Below are 24,547 nucleotides of genomic sequence, written 5' to 3'. Positions count from 1 at the left end.
TTTGCAAAAGATGAACCAATGTTTATTATTTTTAGAACGTCTGGTTCTAACATCTCTCTTACTTGGTAACAGTCACTAGGCGAGGGGCTGTGGGGGTGTTAATTTTGCAATTTTTTTTTTCTCCCTGATCTGAAATTCCTATTGATGAAACGAGTGCAGTTAGATGGTAGTTGATATCATTTCAGGAAATGCGGACATCTTAAGACATCACTTTCGAAGTCTCAAGAGGAAGCTCTCTTGGTTGTTGAGAAGGATATTTTATCTTTTCTGCCCAGGCTCCGAAGATTGCTCACACTTCCCTTTCACTCATTGAAAATACTCACCCTGGTTGGAAATTTGAAAGAAAAATGTGAAAATGTCTGGATTTTTTTTTGTTTCGTCACCGCTGTGGGTTCAAAACGTCTTTCACTAGTTGGAATTGTCAGAGAAAAAGAAACAAGATGATTATTTCTATCGAAATGGGCATGATTCCGATTAGCAAGACTTAAGTTGATTTGAAAAAAAAAAAAAAAAGGACTTTATGGTTTCCATGCTGTTTCTTTCCTCACACGGTGACCCTTAGTAACTTCAGTAGTAATAGCAATAACTTCAGCAGCCACTTCGCTAAGAAAAAAGCAATGAAGAGTTTTATGCTATTTGCTGAACTTACCTGTTTACTCGGGATCTCTCCTTTGGTTCTGCTGGAATTATATTTGGAAAATATCAAGCTATTAAAATAAAACTGTAAACAGAAAACGATAAGTCATTCTAATTAGTACCCTAGAGTGGACACAGTGTAGGGGTTTTTTTTTGTTTTGTTTTTTGCTCTTGGAAGATTCCAGATGGGGCCCAAGTTCTTTGTCGAGCCATGGCTTGTTCTTTGGCAAATTTTCAGACTCATTTCCTTCGATGGTAGGAATGATATCTATGCACTGAATCACTGGGGACCGTGTGGCCGCAGGGAGGACGGCTCTGGGAGAATTGCACATGGCTCGTACTTACAGTGCGGCTCCCAGGAGAAATATCTGTGCAGAGAGAAGCTCGAGATTTATTTTCTTTAAATTTTTTTTTAAATTCTCTAATTAGTTTATATATGACAGTAGAATTCACTTTGACACATCTTACATGAATGGAGTATAATTTCTCATTCTTCTGGGTGCCCATGTAATAGAATCACACCACTTGTGTGGTCATATATGCACAGAGAGAGATAATGTCTGATCCATTCTCTGTCCTTCCTACCTCCACGACCCCTCCCCTCCCCCCACTCCCCTCTGTCTAATCCAAAGTACCTCTATTCTTCCCTAGCCCCCACCCCTTTGTTGGGAATTAGCATCCGTGTATCATTTGGCCTTTGTTTTTTTGGGATTGGCCTTATTTCACTTAGCATGATTTTCTCCAGGTCCATCCATTTAACGTCAAATGCCATAATTTCATTCTTTAAGGCTGAGCAATATTCCTTTACAGTGTCTATGTACTAAATATATTTTATCCATTCATCTGCTGAAGGGCCCCCAGGTTGGTTCCACAGTTTAGCTTTTGTAAATTGAGCTGCTATAAACATGGATGTGGCTGCGTCCCTAGAGTATGATGATTTTAACTCCTTTGGGTATAAACCAAGGAGTTGGATAGCTGGGTCCAATGGTGGTTCCATTCCAAGTTTTCAAAGGAATCTCCATACTGCTTTCCAGAGTGGTTGTACCAATTTGCAGTCCCACCAGCAGTGTATGAGTGTGCCTTTCCCCCACATCCTCACCAACATTTATGGTTGCTTGTATTCTTGAAGAGCTTTCTAGTGGAAAGTTCCCCAAGAGAGATGCTTCTCTCTGCTATTTGTGCCGTGAAATAGGATGCTAAGTTTTTTTCTGCTTTTTCACACTGAGCGATGGTGACTTTTCCCACTGTGAATTCACTCTCATCGTCCACTTGTCTCAAGTAGGTAGAAATATTGTCAGAGGTGGAAGCCAGGGTCTGGTGCATGATAAACACCCACTCTACCACCCAGTTACAACCCCCAGCCTGCGGATTGTATTTAAATAGTCCTGGTAATGTTTTATGTCTGCTGTCGACCGGGCCTAACACATTTTTTTGTTGTTGTTGGGAGGCCTGGTCCCCACATATAAGTCTAACATATTGTATTCCTAGCATGTAACAGATGGATGTCACAGCCGGGCATGGTGATGTGCCTCTATAATCCCAGGGGCTTGGGAGGCTGAGGCAGGAGGATCACAAGTTCAAAGCCAGCCTCAGCAACTTAGCGAGGCCCTGAGCAACTCAGTGAGACCCTGTCTCTAAATCAACTATTTAAAAAGGCTGGGGATGTGGCTCAGTGGTTAGGCACCCCTGGGTTCCATCCCTCGTACCATTAAATAAATAAAAGGATCTATGTCACAAATGCTTGTTAAATGGCCAGATGCCCACATCTGGCTTTAGAAAGGGGCTCTCCGTTTTTCTCAGAAATGCCAGCAAGATGAGCTCAATTGTCTCCTTGCTCTCTGCAGGATCCGACTGACCCGACATGGTCCCTGTACTCCTGATTCTTTGGGGAGCCACGGTGATACCGCCCGCCGACTTACTTCCTGACCCCAAGGGTAAGGACCTTGGATTCAACGTCGTCCACCATAGAAGGGGTAGCACGGTTTCCCCCTGAGCAAACCCACAGATAGGACGTTTTATATTTATCTTTAAATATGACCCTTCGCTAGCCGGGGTGGGTGCAGAGTGCTGGAAGTCTCTTGGGGTCCATGGAAAATCCCCACACGTCAGTTCAGGGAGCAAAAGAGGGCTCTGTAGCCGCGTGAACAGTATTGGCCTAATTCTGGTTAAAGAAAAAAAAAAAGTTACAAAGTCGTATCAATGCATGCCCAGAAAAAAAAAAAAATTATATAGTGACTACATCATGTTAATGTCCTTCTTCATGGTAGGATGGCAGATTTTTAAAGAAATATTTTTCAGTAGTAGATGAACATTATAACTTTATTTATTTATTTATGGGGCACTGTGGATCGAACCCAGGGCCTCACACATGCTAGGTCAGTGCTCTACCTCTGAGCCACCACGCCAGCCCTTAATGTCATTCTTCAAGATAGAATTGTAGGATATTTTTTTCTTTTTCTTTCCTTTTTTTTTTTTTTTAAATTGTTCATGTTTATAAAACTGATGAGCAGGTACTGATTTGATTTTGTAATGAAATGGACTTTTTTTTTTTTTTTTGAAAGCAAAGTGAAAGCGTGGTTCATGAAGCGGGTTAAAAAAAGCTGTTTTCTATACATGCCTAAGGAACCAGGGTCACAGTACTTTGGGCCGTGACTCATAATAGGAAATGAACGCATCAGGAATCTTCATACATCATGAATCACACGGACACGTACCTCAGTACCTTTATGTAATGGTAACAAGAGATTTGCAAAGCAGCTCTTCTTCTTTTCACGGGTGATGCACGCACCCTGGTATTTTCTATTCTGGTATTTTTGGATTCTATGTTTCTTCCACATCATTGAAAACACGCTGGTCACCACCCAATAAATTGGGATTGTGGCCCATTAATAGATCATGGCCCTCAGTTTGAAAACTACGGTTACAATAAATGATGTTGAAAAATATTCATATTTCCATAAAAAAAACCCACATCCCTGGTATAGATAGACACTTGGGAAAAGTAAAATAAATAAATAAATAAATAAAAGATAATGAGTTGGAAACAGTTTTAAAGAAGCATCTTCTGAAATTATTCCGGCATTGAACATCTTCACATCCATGAGCAAAATAGTACAGTAAAATGTTTTTAAATACTTGAAAGTGCTGTTTGTACACCGCAAAACATCGTGTTGCTTTTTAATTTTTTCCCACAGTGTCCCTGCTCCCGCCTGTGAATGTCACCATCAAAGTCACGGGTTTAGCTCAAGTCCTTTTAAGCTGGGAACCAAATCCTCACCAAGAGCCCAGGAACGCTCACCTGGAATACCACGTGAAGATCCACGCCCCACAAGACGATGACGTAAATATCCCTTCTAAGGGCAGCTGTTATTATGTAGAGTAGATGTTTCTTTTGGCTGCATTTTTTTTAATCAAATGAAATTTTAAGCCAAAAAAAAAAAAAAAAAAGACAATGACCAAAGGTAAAATGGAGTAGATAACGACTTTGATGCTTTTTTTCTACAATGGCATACAGAACAGAAGACAGTAAGTAGCCTTGCAACTGGGCAGAAGTCAGCTCTTTGCAAATACTAAGTTTCAAAGTCAGACAAATCAAGTTCAAAGCCCCCTCATCTATACCCTATTGTTGTCACCTTGGACCCGTTAGATGGCTCCCCGGAGCCTCAGGATGACTTTTGTGCTCATGGAAACCACCTGCTACACCTGTTATGTCCCAAAGTCAGAAACAGTGTGTTTTTAACTATTTTGCAGCCAATATGGAATTCCAGAGAATTTCCTGTTACTTCTGCAGGGCAGAGGAACACTAGAGATGGGAGTCAAAGGGAACTTCAACCTTAAGCTCAATTAAACCTTAATTTTTGTAATATTTTGTTTGGTTTTTATGAGAGGAATATGTTCATGGGCCACCGAGCAATTATGTTATTAGAATGGATTGCCAGCCTCAGCAACAGTGAGGCCTAAGCAACTCAGTGAGACCCTGTCTCTAAATAAAATACAAAATAGGGCTGGGGATGGGGCTCAGTGGTTGAGTGCCCCTGAGTTCAATCCCTGGTACCTACCCGCCCCAATTTTTTTTTTCCTAACAAAACTATTTCGGTCTATTTTATCTATGCTCCATTTGAAAAGTGGAAGAAGAGGCATCCGGGATAAGAAGTCATTTTTTTTAAAGCTACTTGTGGATTTTATTTGCAGTTTGAAACCGGGAGCACGGAGAGCACCTGCGTGGCCCCCCTCCACGAAGGCTTTTCGGCAAGCGTTCGAACCATCCTGCAGGAAGGGCACGCCCCCCTGGCCAGCAGCTGGGTCTCTGCAGAACTCCAAGCCCCACCAGGTAAGGGAAGCTCCTCAAAGTCCAGTTTCATTCCGAACTTTGCAAAACAGGGAAACAGAAAAACTAACAGTGATTTGCTTTTCTGTAGTCAGTCACCAGTTCCTGGGAGGAGTCTTCCAAGGCACGCACACCCTAACGGGGGCTGTGGTCACTTCTTATTGCCAATTCCACCTGTGCATAATATATAGTTGAAATAGGTATGCAGTACATCTTTTTTTTTTTGGTACCGGGGATTGAACTCAGGGGCACTAGACCACTGAGCCCCATCCCCAGCCTTATTTTGTATTTTATTTAGAGACAGGGTCTCACTGAGTTGCTTAGGGCCTCGCTTTTGCGGAGGCTGGCTTTGAACTCGCGATCCTCCTGCCTCAGCCTCCCGAGTTGCTGACATTACAGGTGTGCACCACGGCGCCCAGGCACTAGGCCCCTGGGCTCTATGCCTCTAGTTTCGCTCCTCTAGGAAGTCAGCTCTTTGCAAATACTACGTTTCTATAAATAGGTGACAAGACACTTGCCATTGCTAAGGTTTCCAAAGAGGTCCAAGATTCAAAAGCAACAGCAGCCACGTTGTTTTGTTCTATTTCCGACCACCCAGGGTCTCCCCGAACCTCAGTCTCCAATTTAACTTGTGCCACCAGCACGACGACGGCAGGTGGTGGCCACCGGAGGCCACACCGAGTTTCTCTCCACTGCACCTGGCTGTCGGGAGAGGAGGCCCCCCCAGACACGCAGTACTTCCTCTACTACAGGTGAGTCCCTATTTTTACCCATGCAAATGGGTCGCCTCCTCTGGGCCTTAGGAAACTCATGAGCATTCCACTGTAGGTATGGCTCTTGGACCGAGGCGTGCCAAGAATACAGCAAAGACCCCACCGGCAGAAATACCGCCTGCTGGGTCCCAAGGTCGTCCATCAGCAGCAAGGGGCACGGCTGGCTGGCGGTCCACGTTAACGGCACCAGCAGGACAGCTGCCATCAGACCCTTTGATCAGCTGTTTGGGGTGCAAGCCATCGGTAAGACAGACTCCACCCAGAGTGGCCCCCATCACTGCATCGCAGGGTCTCAGCGCTGCGCGGGGTGGGACTACGTTTGGGCTGCTGACAACGGGGGCAGGTGGCTCAGTGGGAGCACTGCTGCAGATTTGGGTTGCATGAGTTTTGTGCTACGGGGACCGGCCCTGGATGTTGGAGGATGTCTGGCCACATCCCCAGCCACTGCTCAGGAGATGCTGCCCACACCCGTCTTGGAGATGAGGATCAGGTCCTAGTTTTCCTGGTGTTGAAGAGGAAACGCTCCCAAGCTTAGAAAGTGAGTTTTATTTAAGAAAGAGACAGGCAAAGCTGAGAGAAGGGACCCCAGAGCTGGGAATCCAGGGAACTGGGCTTCTCTTGCTCTTTGACAGACCCCAGAACCCCCCCACTGTCGCGGGCTCCTCCATGTAGGTGCCCAAGGGCAGGCAGGGACAGGAGCACAGGAGGGGTCCTGAGCTATCCACTGAGCAGCAGCAGTGGGTGCCCAGAGTTTAGCCGTTAGCAACCCATCATTGTCGTTCTTTTTAGAACCCGGAATTGAACCCAGGGGTGTTTAACCACTGAGCCACCTCCCCAGCCCTTTTTATTTTTAATTGTGAGACAGGGTCTTGCTAAGTGGCTTAGGACCACCTCACCCAGTTGCTGAGGCTGGCTTTGAACTCGGGATCCTCCTGCGTCAGCCTCCCCAGCTGCTGGCATGACAGGCGTGCACCACACTGCTCACTTTCTGGGTGTAGAAAAATAGCCCCCAATTACAGGAAGAATTTGTGCGTATGTAGGTGACACTGGGAGATGACTTAAGCACAAGAGACTTTCACAGAATGTATCCGTTTGGGCATGCAGGAGACAGGTTGTGAGAAGAGAAGGTCTGGGATTAGCATTCTACTGTGTCACTGGGAAAGGGTTTATTTGGGGGAGAAGGATCCATGTTTTGGCTCCTTCCCAAAGATTGTCATTTTTAGGCTTGATGGATGATGGTTCCTTCCCAGGGACTCTCCTGTCACTAGGAAAGGATGTGTTGGGAAAGGATCTTTGGTATCCATGGGTCACCTTCTTCCTCCTTCCCTCTTCCCAGGCCACACTGTGTGGGGGTTGTCATTTCCATATCTTTCATTTAGAACAGTACAAATGTTCCATGAAGACACAGACTTGTTATTCACAGGGCAGGATTTGGCTTGTGAGACACCTGCCATCAAACAGGAGCCTAAATCTGGCCCCAGAATCGGACCCTTTGCTATTCCCTTCAATGGTACATTTCCTGTGCAGCCCCCCAAATGTCCCTTTTATGAAAATAGCCAATGAAAGATTCCGACAGAGACCTAAGAAGGAAATGATAATGGGAGAATGGTTCCGAGCTGGTGCAGGCGGCAGGAATTTATTTCATGACCAAGTCCTGGGATTGCTAAAAAGAATGAAGCAGTTTCTGGGTTGAGAATGTTCTGCTTTAGGGAAGGGCTGACTTCGAAGCCGTCGGATCCCAATCTGAGTGTGTCTCTATGATCTGTTCATGGCGAGACCTCAGTCCTAGGATCTAGGACAAGGACATGCATGGGGAAGTACTTTCTTTCCAGGGATCTTACAATGGAGTCTTGCCCTGAGCTGGGGCAGGGGTGGGGGGAATTCATCCATGTTATTATTATTATTATTATTATTATTTTGGTACTGGGGACTGAACTGAGGTGCACTTGACCACTGAGCCTCATCCCCAGCCCTGAGTTGTATTTTATTTAGAGATGATTCTTGCTGAGTTGCTTAGGGCCTCGCTTTTGCTGAGGCTGCCTTTGAACGTGTGATCCTCCTGCCTCAGCCTCCCGAGCTGTTGGGATCACAGGCATCCGGCCATCCATGCAATTCTGTCAGCCGCAATCTCTACAGCTCACAAGAAGGGTCTCTTTCACACTGTTACAATACAGGAGTCCTAAGGAAGTCACCAGCTTCCTGTGGCTTGATTCAGATCTAATGATAAACTAGGCACGTTGGTGCACGCCTGTCATCCCAGTATTTGGGAGGCTGAGGCAGGAGGATCGCAAGTTCAAAGCCAGCCTCAGCCAAAGCAAGGTGCTCAGCAACTCAGTGAGACCCTGTCTCTAAATAAAATACAAAATAGGGCTGGGGAGGTGGCTCAGTGGTCGAGTGCCCCTGAGTTCAGTCCCCACAAAAAAAGAAAATCTTGAATGCCTGGAGAGGTGTGGGTGGATTGGAGTTAATTGGCCCTGATGACAAACTCAATATCACTGACGTCTCCTTCTCTAACCAGCTCGAGCGAATCCGCCAACCAACGTCACAGCCCAGATCCAGGGAACGCATCTCTCCATCCGATGGGACAAACCCATTTCCGCCTTTCCACAGCACTGCTTTGATTACGAAGTGAAGATACACAACACAAAGAAGAATTACTTGCAGGTAATTCCCCAGAGGGTCCCAAAAGTCCGTGACAGATATTCATTTTATAAACATTGAACAAAAATTTTTTTTTTTCCCCTCCATTGGCTGCTCTGGTTATAGCTGGGTACGAACAAGGTCAGCTACATCTGCCCAGGGGTTATGGAAATCAACCAAACCATACAGACCTTTTGTTCTGCTTAGGGATGAAAATGATCCCAGGGGTCAGATGAAACCTCGAGGGTACTGGTGGAGGGAAAATGTAAAATGTCGAGGCGGCTCTGGTTGAAAACCGGAACCTCAGTGTTCCAAGACCGACAGCCACGTTCAAGGCTGTGTTAGATCCCATCTCAGCCCAAAGCCTCAGGCGACCCAGGTGCCATCGATGGATGACAACACACCCAAGATGTGGTGTGTACACACAGTGCAAGGTGTCACTCAGCCTGGGTTTATTTACTTGTTAATTTTTATTTTTTGGGCAATGGGGCCTGAACCCAGGGGTGCTTAACTACTGAGCCACATCCTGGCCCTTTTTAATATTTTATTTAGAGACACAGTTGCACCGAGTTGCTTAGGGTCTTGCTAAGTTGCTGAGGCTGGCCTTGAACTTGGGATCCTCCTGCCTCAGCCTCCTGAGCTGCTAAGATGACAGGTATCTGCCACCGCACCTGAGTTTCACTCAGCCTTTAAAGGGAAGGAAATTGAAATCGGCTTACACAGTGGATGGACTGTCAGGACGTGGTGCTCAGGGAATGAGCCAGTAGGAGAAAGATGAAGAACTGTGTGATTCCACTCACAGGAAGCACCCAGAGTGCTCAAGCTCTCTAAACAAACCAGAGCTATTGCTCGTGATTCAACCTGAGCTCATCCCGGCCCAGAGGGCCAGTTTTGCAAGATGAGAAGCACGGGAAGATGGACGGTATTTAAAACTGCTGATCTGTGCAGTTAAAAATGCAGCGGATGGTTGATTTTATATTGAATGTGTTTTACCGCAGTTTTAAAAAAACACATACAGGGTACAGTGGCATGTGGCGGTCATTCGGGCTACTTGGGAGGCTGAGGCAGGAGGATCGCAACTTTGAGGCCAGCCTAGGCAATGCAAGTCGATCCCATCTCAGAAAAATAACAAAATAAAAATAAACACCTCCTGCTTCATGAAACTGCCAACATTTCTTGAGGATAGATTATGTGTCAAGCTTTATAATTTTATCTTATCCTCACAATAACTCTTGGGTAATGACCATTCCCTTTGGAGTGGCAAGACCTGGAAAAAGACAGAGTCTTGCTCACAGTCATGGAGCTAGAGCAGAACACAGGGGCGGCAGGCTTCCAACACGTGTCTCACTGATAAGAGAAAAAGTAAACGCAGAGCAATGTGATCTCATCAATATATTTTTTGGGGAGTACCAGGGATTGAACTCAGGGGCACTCGACCACGGAGCCCCATCCTCAGCCCTATTTTGCGTTTTATTGAGAGACAGGGTCTCACGGAGTTGCTTAGCACCTCGCTTTTGCTGAGCCTGTCCTGCCTGCAAATATTTTTTTTTTTTTTGGTAAATGCTGAGAGGCTTTTCCGGCCATTCATTTTTCTATCAAAATCACTCAGAATTAAAGCGGCCACCGCGTCAACAGATGGGTAAGACTGCTTCCCATACGGCTTTATCTGTGGACACGAAGATTTCCATTTCACGTGGTTTTCATGCATCGTGAAACAAGACTCTTCTTTGGAGATTTTCCAGCCACTGAAAAATACCTAAGCCACTGAGTGAAGTGGTGCACACCTGTAAGCCCAGTGGGTTTGGGAGCCCGAAGCTAGAGAATGGAAAGTTCAAGGCTAGTCTCTGCCAATCACCAAGACCCTAAAGCAACGTAGGGAGACCCTGTCTCAACATCAAAAATTTTGAAGAATGCTGGGATATGGCTGGGTTGTCTATCACCTCTGGGATCCATCCACTGTACTAAACCCCCTCCACGCAAAACCCCCCAAACGTAGCTAGTCATAGTTTGTAGGTCATTCAAAATCAGGTGGCAGATGAGTTTGCAGATACCAGGACGGGCAGCCCTTGTGACAGTGGTCAGGATTCAGGACGCAGACGGAGAAGGCCAGGGAGCCTCTTCACACTGGTAGAGGCTCCTCTGGACTTTGCATGGGAAACATCAGTTGGGCCCCTACGGGAGCGCCTGACCCTTCATGGATGGCCAGATGTCTTTGAGTGACTTCCTGGACACCGCTCACTATTTCTACAGGACCCCCTCCAGCTGGTCGTCGACCTACCTTACCGGTTTTGAGATTCTTACAAGGACTTTTTCCCCCCATTTAGATGGAAAAGATCATGACCAACGCGTTCGTCTCTGCCATTGACCATCTCTCCAAGTACTCCATTCAAGTGAGGGCGGCCGTGAGCCCCGCCTGCAGGACAGCCGGGCTCTGGAGTGAGTGGACTCCACCTATCTATGTGGGTGAGTCTCCGAGAACTTGGGGGGTGGGGGGTCTTGGAACGGTTTTGCGTCTCTGCTGGGTCCCATCTCCCATGACTCCACCGCTGGTTCCCATCAGAGGCGGCTTTTCCAGGAAGCCAGCCAAGCCTGGGTGTCCACCTGGTCCCCAGAGCAAGCCCTTCTCGTGAGTCCTACCTGTTGTTTTGCTTGGAAGCCTCTGTTCCTCCTTCTCTCCAAAGGCTTGAACTTTTTCAGCTAAGTGTAGATCTACAAGCTGCTCAAAGAAAAAAGAGCTCAACTGCCTTTTACGTAGCTTACCCCAAGTTCAGTGTCCTGCAGAAAAAACTTAGTACCATATGATGGGTCAGAATATCAGAAATGACAATGCACCTATCGTATTCAGATTCCGATGGCTTTCTATGCATTCATTCATGGGTTCCATTCTGCACAATTTCAGCACATATTGAGTTGCAAGTGTCAACATGTATCTTTACAAAGATCCAAAGTGTATCAATAGGATACAGGACAGCGCATTACTAGGATTCCTGATGCTGTTCCCCCATCCCCATTTTTCTTTGGTCCTGAGGATGAAACCCAGGGGTGCTTACTCACTGAGCCACATCTCCAACCCTTGTTTCCCCGCCAGCACTTTTTTATATTTTATCCGGGCGCAGAGTTTCACCAAGTTGCTAAGTGCAACATCAAGTTGCTGAGGCTGGCCTCCAACTTTCCATCCTCCTGCCTCAGCCTCCAGACTCACTGTGATTCAGGTGCGTGCCCCTGGGAGAGGCTCCTCTTGCCAATTTTATCACCGCACCCAATCTCTCTGTCTCCCTCCACCTTTCCCAGCAACCACTCATCTGCTCTCCAGCACCGTGATGTTCCCATACCTAATTCTGAATTTATACTTCATCTCTTTTTCTTCAAAAATGACTCTGAAATTGAGTGATCTTCAGAAAAATCTAGATCCCTCCCTGAGCCTTCTCTCTCATGGTCAGAAGATCTGAATCTCTGGGTATTTCTTAAGCACCTGTGTTGCTCTGCGGTGGTTTTGGTTTTATGGTCAAATTGGCTAGTTTGTTTGGCAAGTAAAATGACCCCCTGATGTGTTAGTGGGGTCTTTGAAAGGTCACGGGCATTAGATGGTGGCTGTGCACGAAGGGCACATTTTCCCAGGCCCTTCTCGAGAGAGACAGGCCAGTTAAAGAAGCAGCTATTAGGTCTCGAGTGCCTGTCAGAACCACGCAGCCTGGACAGGCAGATGAACCTGGTCGAGGGGTCTAAGGGAGCAGACAGGGTAGAAAGAACCCAGGAGTCTCCCACTGAATGCCGGGGTTGGACACCCAGCCTCTGCACACACAGGGGCCTCGTATCCTTGGACACACTCGTCTCTCTGCGGGACAACAGGAAGCAACTCCAACCTGTCTGCCTCCCGGGGTTTTGTGAAATACAGTGACCAGAGCAGGCCACAGGTATGGGAGGTCATTTGCCGGACACTGTGCTAAATGACTCTCTTGCATGATCTCAATTAATTCCCTGCACCGAACTATTTTGCAAGAAAGTTTAGGTCACTTACAAGTGGCAGGAAGAAATGGGGCTCAGCCCTAGGCTGGTGCAAGCGCCCCAACTCTTAGCTCCCTGGTATGGGGTATCAATATCCTGCAAGGCGCCAGGTGCTGTAGAAATGAAAGACCCATGTAAGAGATCTTGGTTAACCCTCCACCCTGACCCCCCAGAATCTGCTCTGTATTTCATTCACTTCCACTACAGAGTGGATCTTGAGGCAGTGACCCATTAGACCTGAGTCAGACCCGAGGCCTATCAGGTAGACTTCCACGGAAGACCAGGCAAGAGGAACCCTGTTTGGAGTCAGAGGAGCCTGGATCCCCTAAAAATTGTGCAGTGCGCCACACACATGGCCTTACGTGGTGGCCCTGACATCACTAGAGGGCTGGGAGAGCAAGCAGGAGCCTTCCAGAGGAGAGGGAACTGAAAGCGGGGTAAGAGGAACTGAGAACACACCGCATCACCTGCTGCAGGGTTCTGCTGAGCCTGAACGCCCCCCTCTGCGTGCCCCCAGGTTGACCTACCTACGCCGACCCCAGCACACAAGGGACTTCCCTCCACCCTGCTTCATGTACCCAGATAAAAAAGACTCACTGTGGGCCCAGAAAGAGAAACGCACAGAAGAACCCCGCCTCAGCAACGCTTTTGAACAAGATGATTCATTTTGTCAGATGCCTGGGGTGGGGGCTTCATTTTCACAAGGTCTCCATTTTTAAAGTGTTTTCTGCGACTTCCCAAGGGCACCAAGCTCGGTGGCCCCCGTTGATCTTTCTAAGCACCTTCCTAACACCACCACGTAGGCTGGTTGCAGACAGACAGACAGACGTGAGCTCCATCCCCAGCCCTCTTAGATTTTGTTTCGAATGCTGCCCAAGGAACTTCAAAGCACCATGCTAGAGACCAAGGTCAAGGAGCTGGCTAAGAAACCACTTGGGCTTTGGGAAGGGGTGCGATGTGAAGCTACCGTCCCAGTTGACCAGAGCGTGGGCCATCTAGGTGTGAGCCGGACCTCTGCCCCTGTCCAGCTCTTCCACCCAAGTTAGCAGGGACCAAAGATAATACGGTGAAGCAGGTGCTCAGAGGCTGCCTAGGTACAGTGTTCAGGAGGATTCTGAGGATGAACGTAGATCAGGGGGCATGGAGATCATCAGAGAGGACCGAGCGGGGACTCTGCCCCTCCAACCTAACCCCTCTTGGCCTGTGTCCTCAGCTGTGAGTCACAGAGCTCACTTTAAGCTGGTTTTGAATTTGTCCCTCACTGGCCACTTTAGGGCCCTCTTGCCATTGCGGCCTGGGCGACAGCTGGCTAGTGCAGATCTCAGCTCATTACGGGTCCCCGCCCCCCCGTACCCCACCTCCAGGTGTCCCTCTTGGATCCGTGACGTTTCACCCATTTCACCGACAGCCGCCCCTTTCCTGAAGACCAGGGGAGACCGTCTCAGCCCCAGGGGCAGGCGTTCTCACGTGGTCCTGGGGTCACCTGCTTTCACTTGTCCAGCAGTGTCTTGCCACGGTGTCGACTCAGAGGTCCCCGGGTCTTACAGAAGGTGTTGAGTTTGCAGAATTTTGGGGGGGAAGGCCAGGAGGAGGCCAAGAGGGGCCCTCCTGCCCCGGGTCCCTTCGGCTTCCCCTCTCCTGTTGGCACCACAGAGTGACAACTGCAGAGGCGAGGGCTGGTGCAGATCAGCAGGCGGGGGGACGTGGACGGCAGCTCCAGGACCTGGGTGCCAGGCACAGGAAAGCCGAGGAGATGTATTTGATGGCCTCACTAAGTTGCTGAGGCTGCCTCTGAACCCGGGATCCTCCCAGTTCTCGATCGGCTCAGCCTCCGTCTTGCCAAGCAGCAGGGCCGAGTTCCTGGACCTCTTCCGGCTCCCCTGACCCACGTGTTCCTCTCCAGTTCCCCTCCGAGTTCATTTCAATGCAGATCCCTGCAGGATAAGGCCATCCTCGCCTCCCGCCCGCTGTGCGTTTTTGCTGAGGATTCTGACAACACTCCGATTGGGGTCATGCCCTGAGGATCTGGAGATCGTCACCTTGAGGCCTGAGTGCTGACTCCACGTCATCCCCATTAGGAGGATCCTGAATGGGCATTGAGCACCTACTACGTGCGCTCCGTGCCAAGCCCTTTACACACATCCACTCCCCCATCTCCATTTTGCAAAGCGGGAGAGAGACCGTCACCCTGCTCGGCCACCTCCAAAGCAAGAGGTGGAACCCGGATGGAGCCCCTGCACCTTGCTGTCACTTTGGTTTGATGACTGCACCCCTGCAGCCGCCTTAGGGGGTTGGCAGAGGCGATGCAGCAGCTGATCCCACAGGGAAGAGAGCTGCAGGTTCGGGACCTGCAGAAGGCGTGCGGCCCTTGCTGCCGGGAGGCCTTTGCTTGCAGAGAAAGAAGCCGCCCCAAGCACAGCCTTCCTGGGGGGGTAGCTCAGACACACAGGGCCCCTCCAGCCCTTTGTGAAGGCCCCAGCCTCCAGTCCCTATCGCCTCTCCAGGTTTCCCTTCTCCTGAGCCATTTCTCCAGGTGAACGGGACTGTGTGCCTTTTGAGGATGGTGACCTCCACCCTCTGCTCACGCATGCTGTCTTTTTGGGGGGCTCCAGCTGGGGCCCGTGCTGCACTGGAGAGTCCAGGCACCTGGAGGTCAGCTTGTGCCTTTGACCTGCACTGGGAACCCGGGATCTCCTGAGAGCCACCACAGCTTGGCCCTTCCACCAGGGAAAGCTGGTTGAACCCGGCATCCCGGATGAGCACATTGGAGTTCTGTCCACGACTCGGCCCTCTTGGGGCCTTTTGAACGTCCCTAGAACCAAGTGAGCAAGAGGGACTTGCAGGGCAAGAGGGGCTGCAGCGTCCAGTCACAAGTGGCTTCACCAGGTCCCGCACCAGCCAGGAGCAGAGCTGGCACTCAGTGGTCCAACCCTGGGGACTTCCTGGCCCCTGGATGCCCTCCCACCCCATATCCACCCGCAGGACACAGAACAACAGAATTTCCACCCGTTGGATCATCTGCAAAGTTGAGATGTCAAAAATACAGGAGAGGAAGGTCCCCAGAAACCAGACAGCTGGGTTCCCCAAATGCTCCAAGTTGGGTTCCCCAGATGCTCTAAGTTGGCCACCACGTGTGCAGAGTGTCCAGGAACCAAGTGGTTCATCCCGAGGGCTGCTGCCCCTCAGGACAGGCTGTGCGACTCCCTCTTTCTGGAACGCATCTTGACACCAACACAAGGCACTGCCCGGCGACTTTTTAAAAGGAAGCATTCGCGGCTGCGATTTCAGCGGTGGGCAGGGTATCGTCCTCCCGTTAGAGAGAAGATTCAAGTTACCTGGAAATTGTGAACAGTCCCGGGACTGGACCCAGGAACGTGTGCATGAAATAGTTCTTTAAAGGAAAAAAATACTCCAAGGCCAAAGACTCCAAAATTCCAAGTAAGGATGTGAGATGTAGGATAGAGAGAAACACTGGATCCTCAAGGAAGCACCCACAAGCCACGGAGATGGAGAAAGCTTAGCTGCCTGTCCATCTGGGCCTGGGCCCTTGTAAATGGAGGTAAATAGGCAAATGCAGGGAAAACGGGTGTGGAGTTGTGCAGCTCCATCCTGAACCCACCTCCTGTCCTGCCCCTGATAGAGCCCTTTGATAAATACGGGGTGCCCAGCCCAAACCAGGGCTGCGCGTACTCAAGACAGTGCGCATTCTCCCCTCCATGGGCATCAGCCTTCCTAAATGAACCTGTCTGTGCCTTCGTGTGGCTGGTACAGAAATTCTCCTCTGTCACTCAGGTCAAGAACCCTGCTGGCATGGAGTTGAGCTCCCCGTCTCCTCTGGGAGCTCCCTGGACCCTTCTCTGCAGACATCTATTCTCCCGTGACATGTTCCAAGGGCTCTCCCAACTCTTAGGCTGCAGAAATCCTTCATCCTCATGACCAGCGTAGCTCTACCATTGGGGGGGCCTGCTCTCCTTATTCTCCCTCAGCAACACCATAAGACGTGCCCAGTTCATTTATTTATAGTTAACTCACTTATTTATAGCCCCTGGCTCTCGATTCTTTGTGCATTAGGAAATAACTGGAAATAGCAGGTGATTGACAAGTTAAGATGGCGAGTGCTCTTCCCTGCACTCACTGTACCTGCCAACATATTTGGTCTCTGCAAGGAAGCTGACCTGGTTGTGTGCTTGGTTGTGTCCTTTCTCGGCTGCATGTGAGTAGACCCTGCCGGAGTCAGGCCAGCGGCTATAACCCCCTTTCCAAACTCCCCCCAGGCACTGCAGCATGGCACCTTAACGTGCATGGATAACATTGTTCTTTTCTGATGGAATGAAATGAAATCAGGGGCCTCAGTCTTTTTTGCTAATAAGGGGAGAATCTTTGCTTATCAAAGGGAGAGCTGAATTCAATAACCAGAGGGTGGTTTAACTGAAAAGATCTTTGTAATCATGCTCACAAAACAACGGTGCTATTATCAGGACTTGACATATCAGGCTAGTGGGTGTTACACAATGTGAGCCGCAAACATGGCCATGTGTGTGTGTGTGTGTGTGTGTGTGTGAGCCTGATAATATTTACAACACTGCTTCTTCTTTCTATGGGATCCCCGACTTTCTCTGGCCGCTGAACCTAGTTGTAAACAGGTACCTTTCTTCTTGATTGACAGACTCGGTACAGAACTCGCATCTGCGTTGACAAGTCCAGCATCTCTGGATAGACTCATTAGGGTTCTTGCCTAATGAGAAAGAGAGGGGAATGGTTTATGTTGAGGGAACAAGGTGGAAGCCGAATTCCTTTTTTTCAGACAAGAAGAGTGGGACACGGAGTGAGACAGTATTGGAGGTGATGCTATCAATTTACCCCAGTTTGCTCTTTAGCTATGAGCAAGTGTGGTCAAGGTCGGGTTCACGGGGGCGCTTCATCTGCAGAAGTGAATCCTACCACTGATGAGCATGGGTGAGATTTGGAAAAATAAAAGGTCGTGCCTTTCCGAGGGTGTCCTCCCTAATTTTAAAAACCAAGGCTAATGCACACAGAACATTTCAGAATGAAAGCTTTTTTTTCTCCCCAACAAGATCGCTATCTTTTAAAATTTGTTCTAAGTAGTTACACTTGACAGCAGAATGCATTTTGACACATTGTATACAAATGGAGCATAACTTCTCATTCCTCTGGCTGTACATGGTGCAGAGTTATACCAGTCGTGTGATCATGTGTATGTAGGGTAATAATGTCTGTCTCATCCCACCATCCTTCCCACCTCCACCACCCCACCCCTCCCCTGACTCCCCTCCACACAATCCAAACTTCCGTTATTCTTTCCTACCCTATTTTTATTTTTTTGATGCAAACTTGGGTTTGGCTGTTCTCAGCTTTGCAAAAACACTCAAGTGCATTTCATCTATGGGAGGTTTTATTTTATTTATTTATTTTTTGGGGGGTATCAGGGATTGAACTCGGGGGCACTCGACCACTGAGCCACCTCCCCAGCCCTATTTTGTATTTTATTTAGAGACAGGGTCTCAATGAGTGGCTTAGCACCTCGCTTTTGCTGAGGCTGGCTTTGAACTCGCGATCCTCCTGCCTCAGCCTCCTGAGCCGCTGGGATGACAGGCGTGTGCCACCAAACCTGGTTTATGGGCAGTTTTTGATCTAGACCTGGAAGTGTGCATCCTGGCAGGGTCAGGAGGAAAGGCCTGGGAGAAGACTTAAATTAAAAGATAAGATAAAAGATAATAGTTGCAAATATCCAGGGGTCACGGGATGAGCCGAGAGGGCCAGCCGAAATTACAAAAGGGGGAGAAGGAACATTTGGGTAGCAGAACCCACAGTTGTGTCTCAAGGAGGACTTGACCTTTGACAGACTGAAATCCAGAGAGGAGGTTAGGAAGACAGGACTTGGGAGAAAAAAATCTAAGAATCCTTTGGCTTTGGCTTTGAAGACATCACCAGGGATTGGTTTGGGCAAATGAGGCAGCCCAAATCCTTTAGTCTAGAAACTCGGGCTGGGAGAGGAAGGAAGAAGGCATTTGATGCTAGGTTTGAGGAGGTGGCCAAGCCAAACCACGGCTTCTTCAAGACAGGACCTCTGTGAATATCCGAAAGCAGAAGGTAAAGAGATCAGAGCTTTGGGGAAGTACAAGAGGAACCTCAATCGGAGTCCCCAGAAACCCTCAAAGCAAGAGATGAGGTGGAGAGGAGTCACGGGCACCCGATCTAAAGACACTTCTCCCTCTTGGTTCTTGATTTTTTTTTTTTTCTTTTTGTTTTTCTTTCTGGTTTTCAGTCATCTGGGGTTTGGGGAAGTCTTAGTCTATTTACACAGCCTGGAACTCTCCGCCTGTATATGCATGTCGCATTTTATAGACCAAGTCAAGGGCAAACTGAGGATTGGAGGCTTCTTCTCCCAGGGCACTCGGAACCCCACCACACTTGGGCTCAGGTGTCCCGATATCCTGTGCTGTGATTGACCTCCTGCAGTTTTTCCCCACCTGTTCTCTTCACCACTGTGTCCCAGGACCTTGGACAGTGCCCCAAACATCTAAGGAGGCTCCCAAGTCCTTGTTCAATGGATGGATGGATGATGAAGGAGAGCTCGTTGCCACAGAAAGCAACCTGTTCAGGGACCTAACTCAGGTTTTATAGAGGCATTTTAGCAACCATACACACCCCTCTGCCTGCCTTTGTTTTTGTACTGAGAATTGAACCCAGGGCTGCTCCACGGCTGAGCTGTGCATATGCCCAGTCTTTTTAATTTTTTTTCTTTTTTTCTAAGACAGAATCTTGCTAAGTCACTGAGGCTGGCCTCAAACTCACAATCCTCCTTCCTCAGTCCCTTAGCCACAGGTCTGCACCATCCACCACATCGACTAAGGACATCGCTTCTTTAAATACCACTTAGTGAAAGGCCTTGGGTTTTTCTTGAACGCATTCCCAGTACCTTACCAAAAAAAAAAAAAAATGATACACACACCCCAAAGCTATCATTGAAACCCCCAAGTGTCTGTCCCTGGAGTGTGGATTAGGAACACATTTAGATGGAGACTAAGATGCATGCCGAATACTTACTGCAGGGACCAATGGTCCTTTCCATCTACTTTCCTATCTGTGAAGTGGGAATATGGGTCAAGGAGGGTTTGGGAGGAATCTAGATCATAAAGCACTTACAGCCGAGTCTGAGATCACTGTGTCAACTACAAATATGTTCTCCTTACTCCCTCCACAAGTTCAATTTTCGACTTTGTAAAAAATGCCTTTACAATTAGTTTGCTAAGTAGCCATCTATCTTTTGAGCTTTTCCATCGAAAAATCTGACTCCTTCAGTGGATGGGCTCCAGGTGCAGGCGGATGGGACTCCGAAAGCCCTTGCCAAATGAATAAATAATGCATTGTGATTAAAAGTGGCCTCGCTGCTATTTCATTCCATTTCACCCTCTTGGCCACTGCAGGACTATGATCATCTCAGTCTCAGGAAGGCGAAGCCACCTGCCCAGCGTTACCCACCACTTGCCACTCACACCCCAGCCTCCTGACGCCCCAAACCTCAACCTTCCTCCTGTCTACCTCTGATCCCTAACTTGGATCTTTCTCTCTTCCCCCACCCCCACCAGGAAGCGAGGCGCGGAAGCCCCTGATGGAGTGGCTCCTCATCCTGCTCGCGGTGACCGCCTGCTTCGCCGTGTTGATCTGCCCGCTGCTCTGCAGGATGTAGGTCTTCTGTCTCTGCCTCCATCGGACACTGGGTGCTTCTTATCAGGACGAATGGATAGCTTTTTTGTTGTTGTTGTTGGTTCTGGGTGGCCTTTTTGAGGTCAGTGGAGACCAAATAGATAGCGAGACGCATCGGCAGGCCTGGCTCAGACGCTGGACAGAACACCTCGTGGCCCTTGGCCACTGCCCACGCTCTCAAATTCCTCAATGTCCTCCTTGTTTCTGTGAAGCTTTTGACCATGGTCTTCTAGCCTTCCCATTCAGCGCTTACTGGGCTTTTTTTTTTTTTTTTTTTTTTTGCTATGGATGTTTGATAACTCACCCAAATTTTCAATTCTGCAATGAAATCAACACAGGTGCAATGAAACAGAGTGGAAACCATGCTCATATATATAGATTCAAATGCTCTCACCAATCGCCTATTACTTTTCTCCAAGGAATGGAGCTCTAAATACCTAACATTTCTAGGCCATAAGCCTCAACAGTGAAGTGCTGCCTTCCATCACCTGGCCCCGAGGGGCGGGTGGCTCTTAGGTCCAACACAGATCCTGGAAATGCCATGCAGACCCTGCAGCTTGCAAATGGCCCCAGACCCCTCTCCATCCCTGGTAGCCCTCTCTAGGATCAAGTACCCTTCCGGGGCTCGACGGCACGTTCTGTCTCAGCCCTTTCGTAACTCGGAAAATGGGAACTTCACGGGAAACAGCTTTACTGTCCTAAAAGTTCTCTCCACACGGTGTCTCTGGCTGGGGGGGGGGCAGGTGAATGGCAGTCACAGGAAGAGAAAAGCAAGCAAGCCATGTCCGGGCGTGAGCACCACACCATGCCCGCCCTGGATCAGCAAAGGTTTTGAGTTAATCCATCACCCAGTCCTGGGACTGACGAGGTCAACTCTCAGAGTAGACATGGAGGGACAAGAGAGACGCCCGTGCTCACCGGCTCCTTCCTTTATTCTGTTTTCAGATGTCACTTGTGGGCCAGGTTGTTTCCACCTGTTCCAGCCCCGAAAAGTCACATCAAAGATCTCCTGGTGACCGCTCACTGTGAGGTAAGGCTGAAGGTCCCGAGAGGCATCATGAGCGCCCGGGTTGCTGGCCCTGGGGAAGCAGCGCTGAGCTCTGGACTTTCCCTATGATAAGGCAGGGGTTTCCCCCAGGAGGCCGGGGGACTGTCACTGGAGTGGTCTTGTTGGGCTGATTCGGGTTGGACATGTTCACTGCTGTCTCACTAAAGTCCCACTCCATGGTGAGCGCCCTGGCCTGCCCAGGCAAGCTCTGTACCGCTGAGCCACAACCTCAGCCCCTGATCTTCAGTTCAGCACCTCCTTTCCCAGGTGAAGTGTCTCGGCATCTTTGTGGTGAATCACGTTTCTATTACACGGTTGCACTCTGTCTTTGATTTCGTTGATCTCCCTGTCTGTTTTCAAGAGGAGAGAGAGAGAGAAAGAGAGAGAATGGTGTGGTCTGGTGCGATCAGCCCTGTGGCCTAGATTCCCAACCACAGTGCTCATGGGGCTGGCCACAGCTGAATGACACGTGGCAGGGACCCAACCTCTATCTCCAAAGGCAAAAGCCCTCTGTCCTACTCTTGGGGCCTCTGCTATAAGAACAAGGGGACCCACCAGTGTTACTGGCAGCGACCACCCACAAGTGACCGGCTAGTGAGAAGGGAACCCTCTACTTTCAATTCTGCTGCTGTCCCCCAGCGTCCCCGGGGGATTTGCTCCAAGGCTCACTGTGGATTGCAGAAGCCACAGATGTTCAAATCCTTTATATAAAAGGGGGCGGTATTTGCACAGAACCTCTGTGCATCCTTTCAAGCCTAATGCCTGACCTTGTGCAACTACTGGGTAGGAAACGGTCTCACTGCGCTCTTCAGGGAGAAACGACAAAGAAAGCCAAGTTCATACAGGTTCAGGACAGACGCAGCTTGTTTTTTTTTTTTGTTTTTTTTTTTAAATTTTCCTCAAATATTTTTGTTCTGGAGTTGGTTGGACCCGCAGATGCAGGATTCAGGGATTCAGAGGACCGACGACGGTAGCTGGCACAGAGCTCGGTTCTGGGTGCCCAACGACTGGGGACTTGGGGGATCTCTGCCAGCTCACAGCTCTGGTTAAGCAAGGGCTTGCTCAGACCTCAGTTAGAAACGGGAACATTCAAGAGACAGTGAAGCAAGGAGATCAGGTGACCTTACAGGGTGACAAAATCAGGGGGCACTTATTTAAGAAAAAACAAACAGACCAACTTATGCTGAGCTTTTAATTGATTAGAGTCTGCTTTCTATCTAACCAGAGAGTTGGTCCCCGAGCGAGATCAACCGTAAACCTTTAAATTAGGTGAGGCTGTGTGTGGGGTAAGAGGAGGAGGAGAGGGACATCCACAATGGGAAGGTTCCAGACTTTCCAATTATCTGCATTGTGTTGGAGCTCAAAACTGTGCATAACCAATGTCAAAATTGAGGGGAATATTGTAACGGACAGTGTAAGAATATGAGCGATCACAAAGCCAAAGAACATATATCCATTTTTAAAATGCCACATTATATTACAGAGAAAGAAAGAAATTTGCAAAGCCGCTGGATGGCTGGGGGTATACACTGCATGCTTAGCCAGGCTGAGGTCTGGGGGTTCAATCCCCAGCACCCAAAATACGGAAAACTGGGCAGCCCTGTGACGTAGTCACAAAAAACGTACAGAGACCTTAATTCCATAGTAAAGATGCTGAGACAGCGGCGGGTGACGGGTAGGTTTTATTTTTCTCTTCTCCCTACTGTGTGTTCTATAGTTTCTTCAACAGTCACTCTATTTTTATTTTTTAAAATCACTTGAATCATAAAGAGTTTGGAGAGATGAGGTGTTTGCTCAGAGACATCTAAGGACGGACGTTTCCTTTTGCAGAAAACCGGTTCCAGTGCCACAGAGACGGAAGTCATCAGTTTCGTGGAAGGGCTCGGGTGTGAGGTCTTGGAAAATTCCGTGTTCTGATTCCTTGGAGCCTCCTTGGAAGGACTTGCACCACGTTCTGGGCCATGAGAACAGGGACGGCTGCTTCTTCTGAGAAGACATATTCAGCCTTTAAGGAGCCCTGAGCAGGGCGAAAGGGGCGCACGCCTCTGATCCCAGCGGCTTGGTGAGGCTGAGGCAGGAGGATCCAAGCTTGAGGCCAGCCTCCGCAACGAAGCGAGGCCCGAAGCAACTTAGCGAGAGGAGACCTTGCCTCAGGAGAAAATAACAACACTGAGCTGAAAAATCTCAGGAAGAAAGCAGAGTACACCGGCCTAAAGTCAATCACGAATCCAGATTCCGAGAACTGCCTTTCCCATAGCAATCGGGAGCTGCTAATTCTTGAGGGCTTTCTTCTTGGAGTTCTAGAATCCCTTTTGCTCAAGGAGCAGGCGTGTGCATGTGAGAGAGAGAGAACCAAACAGACTGTCTCAAGGCCCAGCGGCCTGATCCAGGGAGCACCCTTTGAGGCAAACTGATGTAAAAACATCACCCTGCTCTTGAGGGTAGCATTAATATCCTGGAAATATTAAGGAGATATCTCTGTCACCTTGACAAGTCTATAATCATTTACCAAGGGTTGGCCCCCCCCCCCCCGCCATCTGACCCCGGATCGCTAGGAAGGTGTCCAGAAAACTATTTTTAATGAACGCCTTAGATCGGGTGTTGTAAGCAAGCATCAGCCGGGCACCGTGGCGTACACCTGTCATCCCTTTGACTCAGGAGGCTGAGGCAGGAGGATCGCAAGTTCAAGGCCAGCCTCAGCAATCAGCGAGGCCTTGTCTGAAAATAAAAAGGGGCGGGGATGTGGCTCCGTGGTAGAGCGCCCCTGGGTTCCATGGCTAGTAGCACAATATATAAATAAATAAAGCATCAGAGTCACCTGGAGGGACATTATAATCCTGAAGACCGGGCCCCATCCTCAGGTCTGCAGGAGGAGGTCTGGGACAGGCTCTGAAGATTTGCAATGCCCACCAGCCCCCAGGTACCCCTCGTGCCGTGGGTCTTGGGATCACACTTGGAGATTCGCTGCCCTGGGTGACTCTGTGCCTCACCCACGTTGAGAGTGGACTTCAGGCCTGTGCGCCCAGAAGCCCCCAGGAGCCGGACAACGGAAGCCCTGGGGGACCCTCTCTGAACAGGCAGGTGCTGGGACATGAGCTCTGCAGTGCCCAGCCTTCCCCAGGCTGCAGAGAACTGGGTCCCCTGGAGGGGACTGTGAAAGTCCCGGGGCCCTCACTAAAACAGGTGAGTGTCAGACCCGTGGGGTCTCCTACAACCAGACCCCAGCTGTAGCTCCGCTGTGGTTTTCAGATAAGTGACGTCGTTATCTCTTGCCACCAACGATGTCGCAACCACCCTGGGTCCAGGCCCTGATAGAGGAAGTGGCTGGGGCTTCACCCAAGGGTCTGATTTGGGGGAGACGGGCAAATCAAGGCAGGAAGAACACAGGAC

At 49.2% G+C, this 24,547-nt stretch overlaps 1 protein-coding gene across 1 annotated transcript; it reads left to right on the top strand.

The window, feature by feature from the left end:
- The first annotated feature begins 2,497 nt into the window (after positions 1-2,497).
- On the top strand, positions 2,498-23,858 carry Il5ra (interleukin 5 receptor subunit alpha). Its single transcript, XM_026383107.2, has 10 exons — positions 2,498-2,570; positions 3,831-3,976; positions 4,828-4,966; positions 5,562-5,715; positions 5,792-5,979; positions 8,255-8,400; positions 10,701-10,839; positions 19,992-20,088; positions 21,055-21,139; positions 22,988-23,858. Exons 1-10 carry the CDS (start codon positions 2,498-2,500, stop codon positions 23,072-23,074), a joined length of 1,254 nt encoding a protein of 417 aa, XP_026238892.2. The 3' UTR covers positions 23,075-23,858.
- The last annotated feature ends 689 nt before the right edge of the window (positions 23,859-24,547 follow it).

Source organism: Urocitellus parryii, chromosome 16, assembly GCF_045843805.1.
Source record: "Urocitellus parryii isolate mUroPar1 chromosome 16, mUroPar1.hap1, whole genome shotgun sequence".
In the NCBI taxonomy this organism is placed as follows: domain Eukaryota; kingdom Metazoa; phylum Chordata; class Mammalia; order Rodentia; family Sciuridae; genus Urocitellus; species Urocitellus parryii.
Note: the sequence above shows the minus strand (reverse complement) of the source record. Positions and strands in the feature narration are given on the sequence as shown.